General features: G+C 42.5%; 1 protein-coding gene across 5 annotated transcripts in view; it reads right to left on the bottom strand.

The window, feature by feature from the left end:
• AK8 (adenylate kinase 8) overlaps positions 1-18,094 on the bottom strand; it is a 103,883-nt gene that overhangs the window by 47,862 nt on the left and 37,927 nt on the right. For all 5 annotated transcript variants that reach the window (XR_014152540.1, XM_081847148.1, XM_081847147.1 and 2 more), the window contains 5 exons: positions 11,024-11,105; positions 8,942-9,013; positions 7,960-8,160; positions 6,676-6,807; positions 4,897-4,986 (listed from right to left, as the gene is read on the bottom strand). Coding sequence is in view for 4 of the 5 variants with exons in the window: in XM_081847148.1 (XP_081703274.1) it covers positions 4,897-4,986; positions 6,676-6,807; positions 7,960-8,160; positions 8,942-9,013; positions 11,024-11,105 (577 nt within the window). In the remaining variant the exon portion in view is untranslated. The remainder of the gene's footprint in view (positions 1-4,896; positions 4,987-6,675; positions 6,808-7,959; positions 8,161-8,941; positions 9,014-11,023; positions 11,106-18,094) is intronic.

Raw genomic sequence — 18,094 nt, forward strand, 5'->3', positions numbered from 1 at the left:
TCTTGCAGCATAAATATTGGCTAGAATGCATCCCTTCATACTACTAAGATATGCCCCACTTAAGCCATAAAGCTACACAGATGCAAAAAATATCAAAACAAACTTGGAGAAAAACAACTCTGGGATACTTATTGGTCATGTGGACAGAAGATAAAGCTCCAATAGGTGTCCTTAGGATTTGTTATGACCACATTACAGTATCTTTGCCTAATAGAGAACCCTAACATTTAAACCAAGGGAATTGGCCAGGATCCAAAGGACTATTTAAAATATCATCTCTCCCCACACACCTGGCCATTTACCCAACTAATCACTGCGCTCTGCAGGTGAGGGCCTCTGCAGATGTACCAACTTATCAGGAGGTTTGTTGGGCTTTTAGTGTTATGGCACCTACTCTTTGGAATGTCCTCCCTTTAAATATCAGGTCTCTGTTGTCTTTTCGGCACCTCTTGAATACATCCCTCTTTCAACAAGCATTTCAAAGTTGAGATCTTTCCCAGTCTTCATCTGCATTGGAATTGTTTTTCAGATGTTTTGATTATTTTATTACTTGTGTATTTGCTGCCTTGGGCTCATAGATGAGGAGGAGGAAGAGGAGGATCTACCCAGACATCCTCTGGATAAGAGATGCTGAGAATTAGCAGGGAAAGTCTATTGCCTTAAGCTCTTGCATGTGTGCTTCCCTTTAGGATGGGGCAAGGTAGGTCACTGTGTCAGTGGGACACAATAGTGGGACACAGTAATGACCTTTGAGGAGCACAGTTTTATGGAGATTAGTTTTTGTTATATCTTATATATTTCTGATAATATTTTACTTTTATTTTAAATTCTGAAGAATTTTATCATTTTTGAAGTAACTGATACATTGGAATTGTTTCACAAATTGAAAATATTTATGGAAAACACACAGTGGAAAAAGAGGATGTCAAGGAAAGTGAGAGTACCATCAACTCTGTAAAAGAAGATGGTACTGTGCCTGACTTGAATTACAGTGACCCTGCTAACTTGTCTAACTATTGTAGTGATAATTTGTGACAGCTTATAATACAACATGGACCACAGCAGGTTGTATCACATGATTTCCCCAAAGAGTAAAAGAAAAAAGAATAAATTCTCTCCTTTACACTACAAAAGAATAGCAAATGGTGAAGAAGTATCCATTGAGGTTGATATATTCAACCTCAAAATATGGTGTGTGTAAGTTGTTCGGCAAAAATATCGTGCACTACCTCTACAAGAAACAGATTCAAAATACTGGAAGAACATTGAAGCAATTCTGTCTTCACATGAGAGGAATACTGACCATTTAGAAAACTATCAGACATGGAAATAACTTGAATTGTACTTATCTAAAGGAAAAACATTGGTGATATTAACATGAAGAAAATTAGACAAGAAGAACATTATTGAGGGCAAATCTTGGAACACTTGATTGCTTTGGTCAGAGTTCTTGGCATACAAAACGTGGCATTCCATGGTACAACTAAAAAGTTGTATGGTGCTAGTTCCACAGTAGAAATATTTTGAAGTTTGTAGAATATCTAGCCCTTTTTGATCCCATCATGAATGAACATTTGCACAGAGTTAAAGATCAAGAAACAATGGTTCACTACCTAGGAAAAGATGTCCAAAATGAGCTTATACAGCTTCTAGCAGGTACTATAAAGCCGGGCGGGGGGGGGGGGGAGCACATGAAAACGCAGCCCAATACTATTCAATTATTTTGGACTGCAAACCTGATGTTAGTCATATTGTACAAATGACAATGATTGTATGTTTTGTTGATGTAATCAAACCATCAGATAATGAGATATCTGAGCCCGAGGTTATAAGAAGAGAACATTTCTCAGGATTAGTTCCACTAAAGGAGACTACAGGTGCCTTTATGGCAGAAACTCTTTTGGACAGCTTGAGCAAATGGGATTACCAAGTAAGAATCCGTATTGTCAATGTGCAGCAATGCGAAAGGCAAAGAAAATGGCACACAAAAGAGAGTCCTGGACATAAACCCATGTGCCTTTTTTGTGCCCTGCAATGCACACTCTTTAAACTTGGTTGTCAGTGATGCCACTGTTGTCTGAAAGCAATTAAGTTTCTTCAGTTTAGATCAACAGATCTATAATTATTTCTATGCATTGACTCAGCGTTGGCAAATTCTAACTAGCCATGTATCAGACTTAGGTATAACTGTTAATCTGCTGAGCGAAAGAAGATGGGAGAGTCAGATTGATGCTTTGAAACCACTGAGATATAATCTTAGAAGTATATATGATGCTTTAATAGAGATCTTTGATGACACAAGCCTAAAAGGTTTATCTGGAAATGCTTCCCGAATTGAAGCTAAGGCCCTTGCTGATGCAATTTGTAAATTCAGGTTTGTGCTGTGAACTTACAGCAATATCTCAAAGACTTCCAAAGTCGATACCACCACAAGGAGTACTTCTCTTCATACTACAACAAAAACACCTGGATAATGTGCCTAATGGTTCTGTTGCTCTAAGGATCCTTTTCACACTTCCAGTTTCTCAAAGCAAAAGAGATTAGTTGGCTTCGCAACTATATTAACTGGACTTGCCCAAGCATCAGCTCTTGACCAGAAGGAATTGGTGACAAAATTTGCACACAAAGTGAGATTTTGATGTGCCTGAAATTGAAACTTTTAAGAGATTCATTTTTAACTTCGTAATTCACAAGATTATTCAAAACGATTTGTATGCTAAAACACTTTCTTTTGTTTTTGAGAAAGATAATAAAAGATTGTTGTACTACTTATTCCTGCAATTTTAAACAAATTTAGCAGTTTCAAGTTTTGTGCTTTCCCTTTTTTTCTACAAGAATCTGTTTTTGAAAATCGAAGTTAGAAATTTTTTTGGGGGGGGGTGCATGTGTGCACATTGCTAGCCTTGTCAGGGGTGCAAAATAGCCTGGCACTGGCACTGGGGAACAGGGACGCTAGACAAAGATAGCCCTTGCATCCTGATCTAGCAAGGACATAAGAAGAGCCTGGCTGCCGTATCATGCCAAAGGAGGACCCATTCAGCCAAATAGCTTGTTCTCACAGCAGCCAAACCGATGCCCCAATGAGAAGCCAGAAAGCAGGACCTGAGTGTGACAGCAACATTCTCCACTCGTGATTCCCAGCAATGGTTATTCAGGGGCCATGCTGTCTCCAACAGTGAAGGGAGAATAGGAGAATACATGTGCTTTAAATTTATGGTATGTATGCAGCCACACATGCAGCAAACGCAAGCCTTGCTCCTTACCCTTGTGTGATTCAGCCACCACTGATGGATAATACCAGAGTGAGGGGAAATGCCACTCTGTGTGCACAGCTCACAGGCATTGCAGCCCCCTCCATGGCCCCCGACAGTAGGCAAAACTCTCCCTTGTGTATATCCTAGCTTTCGTATATTGATGAGCATTTTATTAGATGTTGATGGTATTACTGTTACAGTGGTACCTCTAGTTATGAACTTAATTCGTTCCGGAGGTCCGTTCTTAACCTGAAACTATTCTTAACTAGAGGTGTGCTTTTGCTAATGGGGCCTCTTGCTGCTGCCGCTGTGCCGCCAGCACACGATTTCCATTCTCATCCTGGGGCAAAGTTCTTAACTCGAGGTAACTCTTCCAGGTTAGTGGAGTTTGTAACCTGAAGTGTTTGTAACCTGAGGTACCACTGTACTATTATTACTACCATCACCAGTCGGCATTTCAAGAAAAGGTAGCTAGGAGGAGTGTTGTTCACAGCTCCAGCCAGCAAGCAATGACACTTTTCAGCAAACTCTATTCCATTTGCTCTCCAGTTTTCTTGCCCCTCACCTGATTGATAATCAGCCAACATTCTATGTTTGCTGAGCATGCTCAGTTCTCATTGGCTGTTTCAAATTCCCCCTTCTCTTAGGGTCCCCACACACCCCAAAAATTGGTTATTTGTTTACTTCTGAAAACTTTGGGATTCCTTTGAGAGAACAGAGTTCCCTATTATTTGATGACTGGTGATGGTACTCAATAAGCCTCGTGTAGATGCCATGGATGGACAAATCAGTCCATTTCACTTTCTCTCAGATTCTCATTGTTCCAATCTTAAGTTTGGTGCTCCACATATCCATATCAGTTTGCAATATTTTTTAAAAAATATTTTCCCTCATGAAAACTCAACAGCATTTTAGTGATAATCTCTCCTAATATACACATTTCAAGTATAATTTTGACTAATCTTACTGCATAATAAAATTGTAAGGTGTTATCACTCTGTTTTCATTAGCTGCTTTCTAGGGTTCTAAAGGCAGGAGTGGAGTGGGGTGGCTCTGAGAAAACAGTGTGACAAATGAGCAGGGGAGGGAGAGGGCAGGTTAATATGGGAGTTTTAGTCCTCTGGTGATGGGTGGGAGGCAAAGAGAAGGAATTGGGAAGGGTAGATAGGGGATCAAAGTGGACATCTGTGGGGAGAATGGTAGCAGGGCTGGCAAATGAAGCAAGCAGGGGCACAACTCCTAGTATACGTATATTTTTGCAAAGCGTTTTCCCGAAATATAACTAATTTTTTGTACATCATTTTTACAAGTACTGTCATGGATGCTTTTCTCTAGCAAGAGCATTTTTGCGCACACAACCTGACTACAGAACCAGACAGTAAAATTTAGGGGTACAAGGGTTTCAGAGGACAGCTGGGTTTCAGTTAGCACATTATTTCAGAAAGGGTAAACTAAGTAAGTTCACAAACAGAACCAAATTTCTTCCCCTGCCTTACGAGATGCACCCTCAGCTCCAATCATGCCACAAAGATGCCCCCCTCCAAACCCCAAGATTATGCATCTGTCGTCCGTCCCCCCCAACTTCCCCGCCTCCCCACAGATTTGTAAGCACTGCATGGGAAGTGCAGAAATGTGACCTTACCTGGCCAACCACTGTCAAAATACGGCTTAATGAGTTCTCCAAGTTTTGTCTCGTCGGCTACAGCTTCCTTTAGCAATTGCCCGCAGCAAACTGAGAGGAACGAGGAACAAAAAAGACATAAGGTTAATTTTTAAAAAGGAAGTAAGAAAGCAAAAGTAGAGGGGAGGGGAAAGGTGGATTGTGGGGAGGGCAGAGAGAGAAAGAAATGGCAAAGAAGCTGCATATTGGAAAAAGGTCACTGAATAAAATAAAAGACATGGGGGCTTGAGCTGGTTTCTCCATCTCACCTCTCTCTCTCTCTCTCTCTCTCTCTCTCTCACACACACACACACACACACTTCTTTTTGCCCTAGCCAAACAAAAGCTGGAAAAAATATAGGATAATAAAGAATACATTTGGCTGGGAACATTTTTATTTTAAAAGAAAAATATACTAATCAAAATATAGAATGGAAAACAGCAAGTCAAGGGAGAGTCTATGGGTTTCTGACTGGTTATAAACTTATAATTACTGGAGGAGGAAGTTACAGCTTCCAAATTTTTCTGCTGGAGGTGTTGAGGAGCTCCTGGCTTCCTCATGTGGAAAGCTGACCCAAAGGGCTGTCGGCTGCCAGTGTCAGAACGCTAGTAGCTGGAAAGGATTCAAGAGGTCCCTCTAATTCAGCGCCCCAAGAGCAAACAAATAGGAAGAATGTAAGGAGTGCACAGTGGCTGGATTAGGCCTAAGGGCCATCTGGTCCAGTTCTCACAGTGCTTGATGGCTGCCCAATTATGGGACAGGAGCACAACAGCAGCACTCTTTCCACTTGTGCTTCCCAACAGCTGTTATTCATAGCAACTGGCGTCCCAGCAGCTGGTGCAGAACTTTGATAGTGCCTTTTACTCATCTGGATGGAGGATAGAGGAGTGTGGGAGAGTGTGTGAAACTAGCCTACTATACAAGTGGTGGCCACTTTAGGCACGTCCAATTTACACATGATCACTAACGGGAGGGTCCTTCTCAACTCAGAAAGTGCAGAATGGGAGCAGGTCAAGGTGGGGTGGACCCAAGGCAGGGGGGGTGCTTATACACACACTGTTGGTGCGTACAGGGGCCAGGAATGGAACCCCCGTGTTGCCACCTGTACAACGGTAACATTTTATTCATTGCTCCACCCTCTTTTGCCTCTGGTCCCATTCACGACTGGGAGGTGCCCACCAGGAGGTTGCCCAAAGCAATGCCTTGCCATGACCATTGTGAGTGCCATCAGTGGGGGAGGAGCGTGTCACACGCCATGCCACTCACTCTCATGCTCCTTGGGGAGTGGGACTCATGCACTGTGGCCAGCCCCAAGGGGCGGCAGCAGCAGCCCAGCTCCATTGGGGTTTTGTTTATGCTGCAGCTCCCCATGCGGCTGAGCGTTTCTGGGAGATAAAAAAAATGTGCCGGTACTATGTACCGGTAAGTAATGGCAGGAAAAAAGCATTGCCCAGAAGTCTAAGGATAGAAACATGGAAACTTTAAATGTGTGTGTGTGTGTGTGTGTGTGTGTATATATATATATATATATATATATATATATATATATATATATATATATATACACACACACACACACACGTACATATGTCAGTGCTGTCTTGTTAAAGTTACATGTTTCTATTGCCTAGTGGCCTTTTATCAGGGGATTTTTGCTTTCGATCTGGGGTGGTTTGGAGAAATTTTACATCCTCAGCAATGGACAGAGAAAGAGACAGCCTGAGACCAACTGAGGATTTCAGAAAGAGAAGGTAACAAACCATTGATGATGCCATATTTCCGAGAAAGTAACGATGCTTGCATGCTTTTCCCAGAGCCTGGCGGTCCACAAAGGAGAATCCGGGGTGAAAACGGGGCGAGTGTTCGAGGAGGAGCTTGGACATGGGTGAAGACTGACAAACAATAGAAGTGGTGGAAAATTAGGATATTCAAAGGGTTTCCAAAGGTAAGCACAGAGGAATAGCTGTGGGTAGCACTGCTCCCCCTTCTGAAATCTGCTTGTTTTGCTTTGCCTAACAGTAGGACCCTTGCACCTTGCAGGTTAGGGAGACTTGCTGTTGGTTTCATGCCGGGGAGCGGGGCTACCCAAATATTAGAACCAACCCTACTCACAGCGGAGGGAAACAGTCCATTTGCACATAATTTATTCCCAAATAAATATCAGCTAACCAGAGACAGCTCTAAGCTGTTCTTCCCAGCCCAGCATATCTGCAGCAGAAACATAACAGGCCAAGCAGGCTGCTTACAAATGATGCTTAATTTGCAGTAAATAACCAAGTTAATTAGGAGTAATGATCCCCCAGACAGTCTCCACATCTAATTATTCTTTTTAAAAAATCTGGCTGCTTGATGCATCAACTGGAAGAAAAAGATGGGGGGAGATGATCTGGAGAGGATTTTTTTTCCATTCCAATTTTCAATTTATTTCACTGCATTATTAATTAATAATAATTAATATTCAGCTTGCATACATATATTTACAATTCAAGGCATGAATTGTTTATGAACGATGATGTGAACTTTTAAATGTAATTAAGTAATTTAGAGGTAATTAATTTTGTAAATTCCAGATATAAACCTCCAACTTGTTTACCTCAAAGTGTGGCGCTCGTGATTAGAAGGAAAGGCCCTTTTTCCAAATGAAAATATTAGCTGGGTGATAAAAACAGGCCACTGAAAGACTGTTGGGAAAGGGGACAATTAAAAAGCAAAAGAGAAAGAAGAAGAAATGTGCTTTGTGGCTGTCAATTTCTCAATTTTCCCTACGGAGAGCTCAAATGAAAGGAATCATTTATATACAAAGTCATGATAGCAAACCAAAGAAATGAGGGTACATCACAAATATGTTTGTGTTGATATGAGGGTTTGTTTCATGAATTGTTCCACTCCAAAACAGGGCTTTTAGGCTATTTCATCTTAGGAGATCTAGGGAGCGGAATTTTCAAAGTGGGAAAGAAATGATGCTCACCCTCTGAAAAAGATGGACCTGAAACAGACCCTGTTGACAAAACCACATAATCAAACAGCTGTCCATCTCTTCCTACCCTGTGCAAAAACATCTGCGCATGGCTGGTCAGCGTTGATCAACTTCATGCAACTCCCAAAGGACTGAAGAATCCCAGGGTAGTCTTGATGGTATTTCAATATCCGCCTTGCAGTCTCCACTTCAGATATGCCATGCGGCACCTTCAGGCGCTGCCGTATGTAGTCCTCAGTTGGCCAATCAAAAGTTGTATGGTACACCTCTGGAAATGGGTTGGCAGAAAAGATTCACTTGAACAGAGACTGGGCTGCACCCGCGCCATACATTCAAAGCATAATTAAAAGCATATGACTTCTTTCTCCCTGTCTAATGAAGCATCCTGGAACTGTAATTAATCCCCTCATGGGTAACATGGAACAGGCTCATAAATGTGGCTGCCCCTGTTCTGTTGAGACACTGGTGGAGGAAGAGGAGTGCGGGGGGAGCAAATCACCCCTAGCAGCGCGATCCCAGCAGGGTGCCATTGTGGCTGTCCCCCCATGCTGGGTGCCTCACCCCCAGGATGTGGCCACGCCCCCAGGATGACACATCATGCCCCCCCAGGACACGTGCCAGCCCTGCCCCCGTCTGCTCTCTGCCCCGCCCCCGGTGCCAGAGCATGAAGCTCCGCCACTGTGTTGAGATACAACAGGCACCCACAGTCTGCACTTTCCAGAAACAAATTAATTTTTGTTCCATGAGCTTTCCTAGCTGGATGAAAAGGATCTTTTATCAGAAGTGTCCACTCCCTAGCGTTTTAGTCTTGTTTCAAATGTATTTGCTGTTTTGGTGCTTTTAACTGCTAATTATCTTTTGTGTAAATTGGCTTGAAACAGTGGTTTAGGAGATGATTAATAAATATGTGATGATGGTGGTGATGATGATATCCTAATCTACTGTATCCCCTGAGCTAAAGATTCCATGGACTCCGTCACCTTTATCCTGCCATTCTCAGCCACCACTTCCCCATTTCTGTTAGCAAGAAAACAAAAACAACGCCACACCTCCAGTAGAAACATCCACTCTTTTCCCAAGATTCCTCTCAATCAGCACAATATCTGGAGCAAAAAGCACCACTAGGAAGGAAGAAAGGAAAAAGAATTGCAAGTACAACTGAAGTTAATTTGGCTTTCTGGAAGCCTGATTAAAACAACAACAACAACAATTAAAAGTATGCATTCCAGATGTGCAGAGAGGACTTTAAAACATATAGTTGTGTATATGTGTGTGTTCCTTTTTCTCCAGGTATCAGGGAAGTTCCTAGATCTGGTACCAACCTGGTGCCCTCTAGATGTTTTGGACTATAGCTGCTATTAGTCCCATGAAGGCTGGCAGGTTGTGAAAGGCTATGCTGGACTTACAATCACACTAATTCACATGAGGCAAATTTCTCCAGGGAATTATCTCACACAACCCTTATTGCAAGGTTGGGGAACCTCCAGCCTGCAGGTCGAACCTGGCCCACCAGGCTGTTTTTCTGAAACCACACTCATCTGACTCACACCTGAAGCCATATGTGAATAGGAATATAAGGTGGGTGGAGATGCAGCTGCTGAAAACAGGATTGGAGCTGGTTTGCAGGGAGTTCAACCCAGTTTTGTGCACTATCTTCCCCCTTACCAGCAGGGCAATTTTGACATGTGAGTGGGACACCACAACTGTCAGTCACCTAGTGTCAATATGACATCAGATGATTGACACGTAAGTAGTCAAAGTTGGCCAAAATTCCCCGGTCTTAATTTCAGTGGCACAGGGGCAGAGAAGTGGCACTGTGCCAGGAGAAGAGGAACCTCTCCTTCCAGCTGTTCTGGTTCTCCATCAGAATCAGAACTCAAAGTATCACCATGTTTGGAAGTTTTTATATATATGAAGTCAGCATAGAGTCTCAAAATTGGTCTACAGGTTTCAAATTGGTAAGGCACAGCAGAGACCTACAATGCATGACTAGGTTGAAGCAGAATTTGACAGCCCCTCCCATGTGCTTTCCTTTTGAAGGTCTCTATCTCTCAAGCTCTGGGCCCCCCCACAGGTCAGACTTCTCCTGAGGCCCCAAATTCTCATCCCCAATTTACAAAGATCCTCCCCCAGGTCAGCCTCCTCCAACTTTCCTCCTCCTCATCATAATCTGACCACTCTCTCCAAGATGCCTCCATAGGACTCATGATACTCCATAGGACTCATGATACTCCATAGGACTCTGTTTGCACTACTGCCTTCTGGCAGGAGATATAGAAACATCAAGTCAAGGACTAATAGACTGAAAAATAGTTTCTATCCAAGAGCTGTGGCCTTTTTGAATGCTGTAACTCGATAGTGTGACCTGGAAGTTTGATGGGTGTGGGTGTGGGTGTGGCTGGAATGTGGTTTGTTTGGTTGTTGTTGCTGTTTTGCTTTTGTTGTTTTTTTAAGGGATGGCATCCAATTTCGTTGCACTGTGCAATGTTGCACTTGTGTAATGACAATAAAGAATCTATCTATCTATCTATCTATCTATCTATACCAGCTCTGGGCTGTGTTGGGGCACAAAGTTGGGGGTCATGAAAGTTGCCTGGGGCTTAGTAGACCTGGGCAGTGGTTTAGCCACCACTGCTCAACACAGTAATGGAATCCATGGAAATGCAGTGGCCCCTCCCACCCACACGAGTGATTCTTCTGATTTGGGCAGTGAAAGTTTTTCCTGGCTCTGACTCCTGGCTTGAGTCTCTAGCTGCGACTCCTGGATTGGCTCCAGAATGAGGCCTGTACAGCTCAGCACTGATGTTGACCCCTTTATAGTATTGGGCATTAGGAAATGCCCAGCTTCACCAGACATGGGTGCTCTTTTGCCCCATGATATTCACTATACCACTATACTACTTTCTCTACCTCATTTCTGTCAATGAGGTTTACAAGTTTAAAACACTAAAGAAATAAATTATGTATCCTGTAAATAAGCCCTGGGGCAAGGGGGTAGGGCAGTCTGTTGTGTTTGACCTGATGTTCTCTTTGCCTCTTCCTCATTCTCTTCCTCTTTCTCAAATGGAAGAGAGAAATTAGAAAGTCAGAAAGAATTTGTAAAAACACAATGGAACTAAACATGTTCTTACCAACGTGCTTGGGAATGATGCCCATTGCCAGCAGCTCCCGGGCAAGTTCTCGACTTTGGGGAATAGCCTCCATAATCCAGCCCTGGTGAAATAAGACATATAGCAGCTGATCATTGAAATGAAGCACATATTGGGTCGCGCTGCTGGGGAGTGATGGAAGGAAAGGTCTCTGGTTTGTGACTGCTCGATAGGGATGCAGGAGATACTTGATTCAGTTCATACTTCATCTGCACCTCCTGAAATAATACACCAACCAAAACAGAACCATCCTTCTCATAATTTTGCAGTACAATGGGAAGAATGCTTGTTTTATAGGAACACAGATAGAGATAGAGATATAAAGATAGAGACAGATACCCTTGCAACTCTTAAACCATTTTTATCTGCACATAAGTCTTTATTGAAATATTTAAAAAAATTGGGAAGAGGAGAAGTCTAGGTATTTTTGAAATATTCAGGAGGATATGAACTCATGCAGCCAACTTTTTAAAAGCGAAACCAAGCTTAAGAGGACAAAGGGGGAAAGATATGTGCATGTCCACCCCCCCAAATTATACAGGAAAATGTGCTGTAATGGAAGCCTCCAAACCCCCAGAGCTAACGACGCAGGCAAGCTAAAGAGATCTATATATGAAAAGGGCTGTTTGCTCCCTAAAGTCCTTGTTATAACCAGCTAAGTGCTGGACTGAAGATCTTTTTTATGATTATGTAAAACAAGACGAAACAAAAAACAAACAAAAAAACAGGAAAAAACCACAAATACTTATGAATCTGTACTGGTCTGACTGAGGCTGAAAGGAGATGTAGTCCAAAACATCTGGAGGGCACCTGGTTGGCAAAAGCTGGTTTACGCAATACAATGGTACCTCAGGTTAAGAACTTAATTCGTTCTGGAGGTCCATTCTTAACCTGAAGCTGCTCTTAACCTGAGGTACCACTTTAGCTAATGGGGCCTCCCACTGCTGCGGTGGCGCTACTGCACAATTTCTGTTCTCATTCTGAAGCAAAGTTCTTAACCTGAGGTACTATTTCTGGGTTAGCAGAGTCTGTAACCTGAAGCATCTGTAACCCGAGGTACCACTGTACCCGACTAGAAGCCAGACTGAACCTGAGCCAAATACTGAACCAAACCTCTCTCCCTACACCTCCCTGAATCGGAAACCAACTGGAATCACTATTTGAAAGCCAACCAAATCAATCTTGAATTGCTAATTGAATGTGGACGAAGACACAACTTGGGTGTGGAGAGGAGAGAATGGTTAGCATTTCAAAATAAATCGTAACAACTCACTGACTAGAAGAATGGTGTCTCTCAAAGAGAACCAAATCAGTCCTGGAGGTTTGCAGGCTTACTGAATGCTTGCTTACTGAACCTTTACAGTGGTACCTCTGGATACGAACGGGTTCCTGAAGTAAATGTAACACGCGACTGCGTGTCTGCGCATGTGCAAGTCACGTTTCGCTCCTTCCGCACATGCACGTGACGTCATTTTGAGCGTCTGCACATGCACGAGCAGCAAAACCAGGAAGTAACACACTCCATTACTTGTGGGTCGCCGCAGAGCGCAACCCAAAAATATTCATCCCGAAGCTACTTCAACCCGAGGTATGACTGTACTAGCTTGAGGGAGGACAATTCCAAATTGTAGCTGAGCACAAATCTAAGCTGAACTAAATCCTTCAGTGGCTTGATGCCTGACTAAGTTGCACCAGTGTCAGCTGGAGCTGGGCAGCTGTGGGGCCCATGTACTGGCAGAGCCCACTGGGGCTCCTCATAGTTGGTAGGGTGGTCAGTCATACATTTCCAAAAAAAGAGGATACGCATCACGAAAAGGACAAAAGAGGGGTTCAATTGACATAACATTTTAATTTATATGTATCAAAGCACTTTTAGAAATAATGTTTTAAATAGAAACACAATACTTCAAGCTGCAGTAGGGGCACACACCAGCTGACTTGAGTGCCTACTAACCAAGAAAGCCCAACTGCTGATAAGCTCCTATGTGCCATTTTTATGGCTCCTTGACCAGACTTGGGGACTGGATAACTCTCAAACATAGGCCATCTTCAGAGGATCAGCTCTTCACAGCAATAGATGGTCCTCTGTAAACTAGCACATGTGGCTACAATAGTGGTGGGTGCCACAAGTAGTGCCCACATGCTTACAGGTGACAGCACCACCACTTACCTGGATCACTAACACACATGCAGCCTTACCTGGTGGTGCTAATATGCTTCTTACTAGAATGAGCCTCAATTTTTAATTTCCTATAATTCAGGGGTCACCAACATGATGCCCACAGGCACCAGTATCTCCATCAATACCTCCTATGGTGACTGCAAAAGATCTCTTGGGGGGGAATCCAAACTGTGTTTGAATGGGTGACTGCTGCTAAAATGCAATGCTACAGAAAAGGAGTAGTGATGAACATCTGTGGGACTGCTGGGGGGGCACCAGTGACTATATACCAAGGACCCACTTATGCCTGACAAGCCAGCCCCATTAAATTCCCAGAAACATAGCTTGCTTCCATAGCAACACTGAGCAGTGGGGAGGATGGCATTTAAGACTGCTAAATCTGGCCAAAAATTTCCCTCTGCTTGGTTACTTGACCCTGCTGTTGCATTACTACCAGGAAATTTTCAGAGGAAGATGGGAGAAAATTGTGTGTGGGTGCACATGTACCATGCAATATATATTTAATATTGCATTATAAAGGTAAAGGGACCCCTGACCATTAGGTCCAGTCGTGGATGACTCTGGGGTTGCGGCGCTCGTCTCGCTTTATTGGCCGAGGGAGCCAGTGTACAGCTTCCGGGTCATGTGGCCAGCATGACTAAGCTGCTTCCAGAGCAGCTCACGGAAACGCCGTTTACCTTCCCGCCAGAGCAGTACCTATTTATCTACTTGCACTTTGACGTGCTTTCGAACTGCTAGGTGGGCAGGAGCAGGGACCGAGCAACGGGAGCTCACCCTGTCGCGGGGATTCGAACCGCCGACCTTCTGATCGGCAAGTCCTAGGCTCTGTGGTTTAACCCACAGCGCCACCATTAAACCATGGATAATTACCAGTTCCTACCTTAACTTGCATCTTTAATCAATAGGGGACCCCAAAAGCTGCAGAACTGTTCAAGGGAAACATATCCCGTGAGGAAGAAACCAAAACATTCTAATTACTGAAAAACACAACTGTCTGCTGGCAACTCCCTAATTAGCCCAGTTTTACTAACATGCTATGCCACGGATTTCTTCAGGAAATGGGAAAACAGTCTTGAGGCAAGGGTATCATGGAAACCGTCCACTGTCACCACTGCACCTCCCAGCATCGTGTCTGCAACCAAAACAGCACCTACATTAAGGAAGTCCTAGTATTTGAAAGAGGTGGGGGAGAAGAAAGGTCCATATCCTATATGGCTGACAGGCGCTGGTGACTGTTGCCCATTGGAATTGGCAGGGCAGAAGGCAGGGAGGTCAAAGAGCGGGTTTAGCCACAGCAAAAGACAGATGAAGCCAAAGCCAATGACAAGCAGAACCAGCTAGATGAGGCAAAATAGTATCAAGCAATCTAAAATGGCTGTTTATAAGACTGCATAAATGAATCACAGTTCAGTGACAGAGCACATTCTCTGCAAGTAGGGATGGATGGATGTTTCCAGTCTGCATCCATTTCCTTGTGTGATAATTTGTAAAAGTTCTCTCCTGCTTCCACATTAATATGTGCTTTTTTAAAAATCTGTGTGGAGATTTCATATTTAAATACTGTATGTATCTTTTACTGCACTTTCTCACAGAATACAAATTTATAAACCTACTTCATTGAAAAAAAAATTAATCAGGGAGTCAAACCATTAATTTTGTTTTATTTTTTGGTTCAGGCACAACTGAAGGTGTCCCAGTTTGGTTCTGGTTCAAGATAAAAAAGGTTCAGCCTGTGCAATCAAATTGGTTCAGCTCCAGTTCACTTGAGATTATCTTTGTAGTGTTTGATTTCAACTGTACAAGCACAAGCACACAAGCATCTGTAGTAGATTAAGAAATAAATCAAAGTAATTTTAAGGAAGGAGGAAATGATTTAGTAAATACACAGTGAACAATTACTGTGATTAATTGACTTTAAGGTTTTCAATTGAGTTTTTCTTCCTCTGTCATAATACTAGAACTTCTGGATATTCAATGGAGTGAAATGGTGGAAGATTCAGGACAGACAATAGAAGGTACTTCTTCACACAGTGCATAATTAAACTTTTTAATTTATTATTAATTTAACTCCATAGTTGGAGGCAGTAAATGTTTCTGAATACCAGCTGCTAGAAACTACAGGAGAGGAGAGTGCTGTTGTGTTCAGGCATTGCTTGTAGGCTTCACATTAGGGCATCTGGTTAGCCACTATGAGAACAAGAGTGCTCTGATGGTGTTTCCTGCTTGGCAGGGGGTTGGACTCGATGGCCCTTGTGGTCTCTTCCAACTCTATGATTCTATGATTCTAAGATTCTGGACTATGATCAAGGTGTCTCCCCTGCCAGGTAAGTATTGCCGAGATTGTTATTTTTGTTCCAGACATTGCAAATTTTAGATAAGATGGACTGTTTCAAGAAGTGGCAGAAAGATATATCTAAATTTGTCTGGCAGGGCAAAAAGCCCAGAATAAAATTTAAGATTTTGACTGATGCAAAGGATAGAGGGGGTTTCGCCCTGCCGGACTTAAGACTTTATTATGAAGCAGCAGCTTTTTGCTGGCTGAAACAATGGCTACTTCTTGAGAATACAGATATCTTGGATCTGGAAGGCTACGACAATAACTTTGGTTGGCATGCATATTTATGGTACGACAAGGTAAAGGTTCATAGAAACTTTAAAAACCATATTGTCAGGAAAGCACTCTATAATGTATGGAATCGATATAAAGATTTGTTGGAGAGTAAAACCCCCAGGTGGTTGTCACCAATGGAAGCTAAGGCGGTAAAAAGACTGAACATGGATTCAGACTGGCCAAAATATTGTGAAATTATAGAATATGATGGTGAAAAGTTGAAACTACAGAGTTTTGAGAAATTAAAACCTAAAGTCCGAGATTGGTTACATTATTACCAGATTAATGAGACCTTTAAGCAGGACAGGAAACTAGGATTCCAGAAGGAGAGGTCAAAGCTAGAAACAGAATTGTTAGAACCCAATACTAAGAATTTGTCTAGAATGTATAATTTGCTGCTAAAATGGAACACACAGGATGAAACGGTCAAATCAGCTATGATTAAGTGGGCACAATATTGGCCATGATATTATGTTTGCTGACTGGGAGCAGTTATGGACCACAGGTATTAAATTCACGGCATGTAGTGCCTTAAAAGAGAATATAATGAAAATGATCTATAGGTGGTACATGACCCCAGTCAAGCTTGCAAAGATATATCATTTGCCCAATAACAACTGTTGGAAGTGTAATGAATGCGAAGGAACTTTTTATCATCTTTGGTGGACCTGCCCGAAGATTAAGGCCTACTGGGAAATGATCTATAATGAAATTAAGAAAATCCTTAAGTGGACATTTGCAAAGAAACCGGAGGCTTTTCTCTTGGGCATGGTAGGCCAAATGATTCCAAAGAAAGATAGAACATTTTTTATGTACGCAACAACAGCAGCAAGAATTCTTTTGGCAAAGTACTGGAAGACTAAAGAACTACCTACTCTGGAAGAATGGCAGACCAAGGTGACTGAATTTATGGGACTGGCAGAGATGACCGGCAGAATTCGTGACCAGAGGAGAGAGACAGTGGAAGAGGACTGGAAAAAATTTAAAATTTATCTTAAAAATTGTTGTAAAATTTCGGAATGTTAAGATGTCAAGGGATTTGATATAAAGAATTACAGCTGTAAAAATTTAAGCTTAAGAAAATTTTAAAGAGAATTAAATATAAAAATGGATGAAGGATTGCTAAAAAATTTCAAAACAAGGATGCAGTGAATGGGAGGTATGGGGAAGTCGTGTTATGTTTGTTTGTTTTTTGTTTATGTTGTAAAATTAATAAAAATTATTTATAAAAAAAAAAAGAGAATCCCTCCCGAGGGAGCCCCCCCCCCCAAAAAAAAGATTCTGGACTATGTGTCATTGGCCTGATCCAGCAGAATCATAGAATCATAGAGTTGGAAGGGATCTTGAGGGTCATCTAGTCCAACCTCGTGCCATGCAAGAATCTCTTCTTACATTCTAATTCACTCCCACAATAGGTAGTGATGGACAAAAACCTGGATGGCTTTAAAAGATGAATAGACAAATTCATGGAGAAAGCTATCAATAGCTAGCCATGATGACTATGTTCTACCTCCATTGTCAGAAGCAGTATGGGAATCACAAGTAGGAAGAGTGCTGTTGTGCTCAGGTCCTGCTTGCGGGCTTTACATAATGGGCATCCAGTTGGCTACCATGAGGACAGGATGTTGGACTAGACTGGTCTGATCCAGCAGGGCTCTTACATTCTTATTTGTGATGGCATCAATGTAGGATTTTAGGGTGAATGTCCCCAGCCTCATCCAACAGAACATGAGGGCTCCCAGATCCATCAGGGCTGGCTGACCACATTTTGAAATCAGCAAAGTAATGTACCTTAGCACAGGAATGGGGAACCCGTAGCTCTCTAGTTATTGTTGAACTCCAACTCCCTCCCATCAGTCCCAAGCCAGCATGGCTAATACTCACCAAAAGACCATTCAATTCAGAATTGGAGACCAAAGTTGGAGATCGCAAAAATTCTCCGTGGCTGAGGTCACTGATTTTTGCCCACTAAGTTCCATGCAAACAAACACACATTTGCTACCCCACAAGTAGAAACACACCACCCCTGAGATCACATATGAAGCTGGTTCCTACATCCCAGTCTATAAAGTTTGTGATTTCACAGTTCAAGGCTCTAAGCAAAGCAACAACAAATGAAATGAAATAACTAAATAATAATAATCCAAGAAGGTAGCTCAACAAACAAGTTGCTTGTAATTAAGGCGCCATGCTAATACATTATAAATAAGCCCTCTCTAAAACAGTTAGATATATGGGTCATTCTCCACCTCAGCCCCCC

The sequence above is a fragment of the Podarcis erhardii genome, assembly GCF_964252035.2.
Source record: "Podarcis erhardii genome assembly, chromosome: Z".
In the NCBI taxonomy this organism is placed as follows: domain Eukaryota; kingdom Metazoa; phylum Chordata; class Lepidosauria; order Squamata; family Lacertidae; genus Podarcis; species Podarcis erhardii.